This window comes from Xyrauchen texanus, chromosome 31, assembly GCF_025860055.1.
Source record: "Xyrauchen texanus isolate HMW12.3.18 chromosome 31, RBS_HiC_50CHRs, whole genome shotgun sequence".
Lineage (NCBI taxonomy): Eukaryota > Metazoa > Chordata > Actinopteri > Cypriniformes > Catostomidae > Xyrauchen > Xyrauchen texanus.
The window spans coordinates 31,860,318-31,868,401 of record NC_068306.1 but is presented as its reverse complement, the minus strand read 5'-3'; the positions used below and the strand labels follow the sequence as shown (position 1 = coordinate 31,868,401).

Genomic DNA, 8,084 nt, shown 5'->3' with positions numbered 1-8,084 from the left:
CCTTCTGTTGTTATTTATTTTCTCATAAATGATGTTGCTACATCAATATTCAATCAAAATAAATGTATTTCTTGAATCTTGATACACGTTGTCACTAAAATAAAAGCAAATTATCCTTAAGGTGTGCCTTTAGCCCCATTATAACCTACTTTTTAACAAAGTAGACAAAAGTGTCAGTAAAGGGCATAATTGAGATAAAATATGATTTTTGAAGAAAACAAAGAAAAATAATAGAATTTGAGATGTGCTGGAAATTATACTGTGGTGGGAATTTTCATGACTGTCAGAAAAAAATGATGCACGTACATACTCTGTTTGACAGTGTCAGTAGATAAATAATAATAAAAAGAAATGGTGTGACTAAAAATAATTTTTTGTTGTTTACTTTAATAAAATTGCTTTACTTTCTAGAAGTCCACAGTGCTAAAATTGTCCAATGTTGAAGAAATACCCATATATATTTTTGTTACGCAGAATTCTAGCCTTAGTCACCATTCCCTTTCATTTAAGGTTAAGAAAATTACATTTTGCGTTCTACTGAAGAAGAAAAGTCATAAGAGCCAACTATGCCTTTAAAAACGATTATTTGTGTCCCGTCATACATAGTATGAATCGAGTCCACTCTGATAGCTGGAAAAACAATAGAAATCTATGCCTGTTTAAAGAGCTAATTTTCCAGTGAACTTACTCCCTAGCAAGCTATCTGACTAATGAAGTCCTGCGACAGAAATAGACATTAAGGCAATAATTATAAAGGCAAGCGGGGCAGCGAATGCCAGTCAGGATTTTGCACTGAGGAGCCAAAAATGGAGCACGGCCATTTACAGTACTATACACCACAAGGGTGGTGAAGCCGGACGTGGGATATGGCACGGTGGTAGGTCCAGCCTAATGAGGGGGACTCTACAAGCACGGTGGCAGGGGCAGCTAGGCTGCCCGGGGGAAATGCGGGTCCGCTGACAAGGGGGACTGTACTGCGGAAAATGCATCACGGGGGGTTAGCTTGAAGAGGGAACTATGCCCATGGAGCCCGACCCCAGTATAGGGCATTTGAGACTCGTAGTGGGTCTGGCCGCGAATTGCTCTGCTGAATCTGTGGGCCAGAGGGCTAGGAAGTAGAAACATCCAGGCAGTGACGCTCAACGGCTGACCTGGGACAGATGGCGCACTGGATCAACTTGTTGAAGGGTGCAAGCGGAACACGTGGTCGGTTGTGCCACATTACGAGTTACCGGCTCGGACCTGACAAAACACGGGACGAGACCGACTCAACCCTCAGATTGTAAAACCTGGCTCAGTACCCGCGAGGATGTCACACTTCTAGTAGAGTGTGCTCGAACCCGCAAGGGGGCAGGCATGGTCTGGTTGTTATAGGCTAAGGCAATAGCATCAACAACCCAGTGGGCTAACCTCTCTTTGGAGACAGCGTTCCCTTTCCGCCATCCGCCAAAGCAGACAAAGAGCTGCTCAGAACATCTAAAGCTCTGCGTGCGGTCCAAATAGGTAAGCAAAGCAAGCAGCGGACACAGCAACGAAAGGGCTGGGTTTGCCTCCTCCCGAGGCAGTGCTTGCAGTTTCACGACCTGGTCCCTGAAAGGGGTCGTAGGAACCTGGGGCACGTAGCCCGGTCGGGGTCTCAAGATAACGTGGGAAAGCGCCGGACCAAACTCCAGGCAGGTGTCACTGACAGAGAACTCTTTCAGGTCTCCAACCCTCTTGATGGAGGCTAACGCTCTTGATGGAGTCTCTGAAGACCCGAGAGGACCACTGAGAGATCCCAAAAGGGGAACAGGCTAGGCCGGGGAGGCTCCAGTCTCTGGGCACCTTTCAGGAACCTGATAATCAAGTCGTGCTTACCAAGGGACTTGCCATCTACTGTGTCGTGGTGGGCTGCGATAGCTGCTACATACACATTCAAGGCGGAGGGGGACAGCCTACCCTCCAGCCTCTCCTGTAGGAATAGAAGCACTGACCGAACTGCACATCTCTGCCGGTCTTCGGCTCGGGAAGAACACCAATTCAGGGGCGGAAAGGCATCTTGAAAAAGACACGTCCTGAAAATGACGTTCAACGTCGCTGTGTATTGCTCTTTTATGCGTGGAAAACTCAGACTCTTTTAGCGGAAATACAACTCTTTTAGGAGGAGACACTCTTTTAAACAGAAAGAAAGCACTGTCGAAGCGCCCAGGGGCGTGAACTGCACAGTGTGCAGAGAGAGACGCCAGCTGGAAATGCACCGTGCGGATCCAACAGCAATGCTTCTCGCTGGTAGAGGTGAGTGGAACAGGAGTGAAACTCAGCTGCTTGTTGCACAACTATTCAGCTCCGAAGAAAAATTCTGAATGGCATTCCCTGCCCCGCTTCCCTTTATGCCCGTATATCCGGGGCAGGGCATGCAAATTCTGTCTGCCAACTTGACATTGGCCTTTTATCAGGTTCAGAGGTACGATTCGGTGTCCAAGGATGACCCCTTGTGTCACTTCATTCGACACAATGTTGAGTGAGTGACAGAAGGGGAACATTAGTTTTTGGAAAATCATTAGACAGAATTTTTAGTTTGGTTTGAATAATCTTTTTAAGTTTTTGGGTTTATTAATACAAGTATTACAATAAGATCTTTTATGCATAATTTTACCTTTTTTTTGGAATGCCCAATTCCAACTGCTTAGTAAGTCCTCTTGGTGGCGCGGTTACTCACCTCAATCCGGGTGGCGGAGGACAAGTCTTCCACGCATCTTATCATGTGGCTTGTCATGCACGACACCGCGGAAACTCACAGAATGTGGAGGCTCAAGCTACACTTAGCGATCCACGCACAACTTACCACGCACCCCATTAGGAGTGAGAACCACTAATCGAGACCACAAGGATGTTACCCCATGTGACTCTACCCTCCCTAGCAACCAGGCCAATTTGGTTGCTTAGGAGACCTGGCTGGAGTCATGCATAATTTTACCTTTAAATCTGAAAGGAATTTTATGTATCATATATTTAAAAAATGTAAACATTTTCTGTCAATGCAAAAGGCACTGCCTTTATGTATGCACTGTGACACAAGTGTTAACACACCCTCAAGTGTTATTATTCTCCCTTCAATCAGCAGAGGAGGTTTAAATCAAGGGGATAAAGTCTCAGAGAAAATGCAATGTGTTTCTCTAGCCAACTGCAGACCACCAGTTATGAACATTTATATTCTGAATATACAGTATAATATTAAGTGTGGATTAGGAAAATTTTTCACTTTTGACTTTTGCAGTTTGCCAGATTTTTAGATTTCCCATGCACATGCCATTACCCATTCCCATAGACCATATTCACGCTAGCGCCATCTTTGATTTTTAATTGGACTGACAACAAGGCTGTGAGGGATTGACTTACAGTCTATTCTATGGGTTGTACTGCAGTTTAAAGTGTTTTTGGATAGTTTCATGGACAAAATATTGATAAAATATCTGTCCAAGAACATTCAGTATAAATAACTCCAGACAACATGCGTTGTGTAAAATCAGCTTTATAAAATTAGTGCATTGAAGAGACTATCACTCACAGCATCATTGTAATTCCCATTAAAAATCAAAGATGGCGCATATACTGACGCATACCAGCCATGCAACAGGATAACTTTCTATTAGGGGCTCAGTGTAGTGGATCACTAAGATGCACAAATTAAACATGTGTTTGACTGAAAGACTTTGGTAAACATTAGGCCTAGTTGACATTATTAAGAGTTTAAGAGACTTAATCCTGGAGTCCGGAAAATCAACCAACATCATGAAGTTTAATAATCCCCATATCCAATTTTGTTGGCCTACATTTGAAATGTTTGAAGTGATGATTGGCACCATTACCCACGGCACTTAAATCTCTTTCAGGTTTTTCCAAGCCGATGGGAAGTCCGAGAAAAAAGAGAGCAAAAAAGTTAAATGGCTATATAATTGAACATTTTTCCAATTATTCCCATTCAATACTTCAGAAAAAATTTCAGTACAATGAAACTGAGGTTGGAATGAACCAAAGGAGATCCAATATTAATTAATAATTATTTTACTGTAGTAACAATAACTGTAATAACTATGGTATTTTGAAAGAAACAAAAAATTACTACAGTTATTTTTGTAAAGGTGCACTAATATTTTTAAGTACTTAACAACACAGTTTGTGTGAATTCAGCTTTAGGCACCAACTCTTATGCTGACTTTTACAAGATCAGGCAAATTGCCCATATACACTGCACTCTCTTAAGTGGCTCAAAGCTGACATTATAAACACATCCGCAAACATTTTAGTGGTCCTGTATTTGATTAGCATGACTGGGGTCTTGTTTTGATTAAAGGAAGCTCGTGAGTAGAACGCTGACCATAAACCATTTCCTCATTGCATCAAAGTCAGGCGGAAGCAGTAAAACATGCCCTCTAACTCCTTTTAAAGAAACACAACTTAATGAACATGCCATAACAAGGAGGTAAAAAAGTGAAACAAAACTAATCAGTAATATTCTACAATAACTCTTATTAATGATACCATACAGATCATCAGTAAATGTACATTAAATTTCAAATTTATTGAAACCTTTGATTCATAAACTTTCATGGGCATTCACATTTGAATTTAAATGAGCTATGGATCTGTTAATCGTAATTGATATTTTTTAATAAAAGTTATTAATAAGTGTTGACAACTTATACAAATTTACTCTAAAAGAAACTGCTGTACTCATCTGACATTTCTCAGCAATTCTGCCTATACATTAATTATGGACGAACTTGGCACGTTAGGACAGTTGCACTATTTACCCAGAATTAAATTCCAGGGAACCACATAATTAGCCTACTGTAATCTCATACAATCTTATAGAATAGAATAGAACAGGCCTCTTTATGTGGCCTAGTCGATTTTGAAGCTGAATTACTAAAGAAAGTATTCTTCTCTGAACTAAACTTCCTGAAGTGCTTTTTGAAATAGTATGTTTTAATAAAAAGTAATATTAAATATATAATAAAACATTTAATAAACAAATGCTGTTGTATTTATTTTTTTATTAAAAAAGTCAAATACCGTTCTTAGAATCTACTAACTGTACATGTCATCACCTTTTAAAGGCATTTCAGAAAAGTACAATTACAGTATAAATATAAACATTATGTATAAATGTCGCACAAAAATAAAAGTTCCATATTTTAGTTACAAGTGACTAATTTCAAAAACATAATTGCATATATGATATTGTAGAACTTGTTTCTTTGTTAAACATTTTGTTGAATGTTTAGAACAAAAAGTATAGGGCAAAAAAATCTTTAAACTTTTGATGTAAAAACTCAATGTTTGTTTCTTCTCAATGTGAATATACCAATAGTTTGCTTATATTAAAGCATTCAACTTGGCATTTAAATTCTTTTAAAATATTTAAGCAAAAATACCTAGGGCTTTAATAGAAAAGAAAGTGGCTAAGACAAAAAATAAAAAATAAAATAATAAAATCTAAAGCTTGTCAGAACATATTACGAAATGAAATTAAATCAGCATCAATTGCAGTGGAATTTATCTAAATAATAAAACAATAATTTTGTACAAGCAATAATTAGTTTTACAATATATTACATAATTATGTATGATACAAATATATTGTACAAAAAGGTTTGGCAATAGAATTATCCATCCACAGGGTCAAATTTGATCTCTCTGTCAGTGGAAAGTGAGGTATGATATCCCGAATTTCATTTCAGGCATTTAAGACCTGTGTACGAAGGCACATTATGAAATATTTACTGAATTTGATAACTGTTGCTTTTTTTTTTTTCTTCTTTTTTTTACTTTATGTAAACATTTCCTTTGTATACATCCCCAGCACAACAGCACAAGTTCATAGATCTTAGGCTAGATGATACATGCTGTACCCTAAAGGGGTTCCATAAATCCCTACTGGAGCAACAGGCAGTAAAGGCCTCTGATAGGGGTATGTCTGCCCATAGAGCGAGACCGCCGAATGAAGCTGGGTCCCAAGAGGAAGAGGCAGACTGAAATTCGAATGCAGTGTAGGTTTGACACTCAGCTTGAGCTTTTCCAGCTCGGCTTCTTGTAAACGTTTGGCCTTGGCCCGTCGGTTCTGGAACCATATCTTCACCTGGGTCTCTGTAAGGGTGAGGGAGCTGGAGAATTCTGCTCGCTCTGCAATGGACAGGTACTGTTTCTGCCGGAACTTTCTCTCTAAGGCAAGGAGCTGGGACGTGGTGAATGGTGTGCGGGGTTTACGGTTGGTCTTGTGCTTGCGGAGAGGACATGGACTTACCTGACCTGTGGTGGGAAAACGATATAAAGAGAAATAGGTTTAAAACCTTATTATTTAAATGTAATGCATGATGCCAGCATTGCCAGGGTCATGGGTATGATTCCCAGGGACACACACACACACACACACACAAAAACATGTATACAAAGAATGTTGTGCACTGCAAGTCACTTTGGATAAAAACTTCTGCCAAATGCATTGATGTAACGTACACTGAATAATTCTTTAATAACCTTTAACCTTTAAATAGTCTTATATTGAGATTTAGTTTATACTGTGGTCAACATTCCTTGTCATTTTTGGTAAATATACAGAGATACCAAATATTGGACATTATATTCTACATTCTGAGTAACAATCTTCTTGAACTTATAAGGGCACACCATGATAAGTATTAACTTCATAATACTGTTTAGATCTTAATCAAATCACAGTTTACCTAAATAAAACTGGATACTGTGCTGTGTTGAATTAAGCCTATTATTTGTTTATCTATAAAGTATTAATTCCCCTTAGTTGCACGAGGCTTCAGGCCATCAGGTACATTTCAAGATATAACAAACGGTGAAATATTGATTTATGTAAAATAAATTATATAATTGTCAGATTTCCCTTTTTTTAACACAAGGAGTTAGTGTTTATATTACATCATATTGGATTCTAATCTGATAGATTAGGCCTGCTAAACATAACTGAAAACACAGATTGCACATTCCCCTATATAGTACACTCTTAAAAATAAAGCTCCTTTATAAGCATGTATGGATCCATGAAGATCCTTTAACATTTATGGAATCTTGCTATTTCACAAAAGGTTCTTTGTACAGGAAAAGGGTTCTTGAGACTATAAAAAGGTGCTTTAAAATGTTTATTATTTTTTATTTATTATTTAAGGTTCTTTGCAGAATCCAAAAATTGTTTTTCCTATGACACTGCTGCAAAAACCCATTTATGTAACCTTCATTTTTTTATTTATTAAATGTTATTTTAAGGTTATTATTTTCTATCTATCTATATATATCTATCTAATATATATATATATATATATATATATATATATATATATATATATATATATATATATATATCTGTCTGTCTCGCATGCAATTTGTTTTATTTTTATTTCATTTTTTTATTTTATTTTATTAAATTACCTAAATTGCAAAAGCAAGCATGATAATTTTAAAAGAGATCACGGACCCTGTTAGACTGACACGAAATGGTGTGTTTATTCCAAATGTTCAACTTTACTCACGCGTTTGAGAGTATCTAGAGTCCATCACCCATGATGTACAGTCATCCGGTTCAGGGGATTCCGATTTGACAGGTGATGTCTGCATAAATTGCTTTGGAATTCCAGCCGAACCACAAGAATCCCTGATCTCAGTCTTAGCCAATGGACTGCATAAATCCTCCTCACGCCTTCTTTCGAAGTCTTTACTAGTTTTGTGGCTTGATATGAGCGACTCCACGCTAAAGGGATGGCTGGATACCTGACTTTTGCGCTGCTCCATGGTCCGATCTCCGTCTGATCCACTCAAGTTCGCGGACATCCTCCGTGCGGCTCGCCTCTGGACGCCCGAACTTCAAAGTCACTCTGACGTCTCGCACGCAAAACTCACGAAGCCTTTGTTGCCTTGAGGCACGCGGCGACAGCAGAACTTGCAGAGCCAATCAGAGCGCTGCCGGAATAGGGAGTGCGCTCTGAAATTAGAGATTGGTTTACAGAGGTTTGGAAGTAAGTGTCAGTCATAACAAGATCACAGCGACACATTGAGTGAAAGATTCTGCAAGTTTG

General features: G+C 38.7%; 1 protein-coding gene across 1 annotated transcript; it reads right to left on the bottom strand.

Annotated features, from left to right (window-relative positions):
* Positions 1–4,888: 4,888 nt before the first annotated feature.
* Positions 4,889–7,876, bottom strand: LOC127625374 (homeobox protein MSH-D). Its single transcript, XM_052100633.1, has 2 exons — positions 7,542–7,876; positions 4,889–6,291 (listed from the first exon to the last, which is right to left on the bottom strand). The coding sequence occupies exons 1-2, from the start codon at positions 7,837–7,839 to the stop codon at positions 5,870–5,872; spliced, it is 720 nt and encodes a 239-aa protein (XP_051956593.1). The 5' UTR covers positions 7,840–7,876; the 3' UTR covers positions 4,889–5,869.
* Between the last annotated feature and the right edge of the window lie 208 nt (positions 7,877–8,084).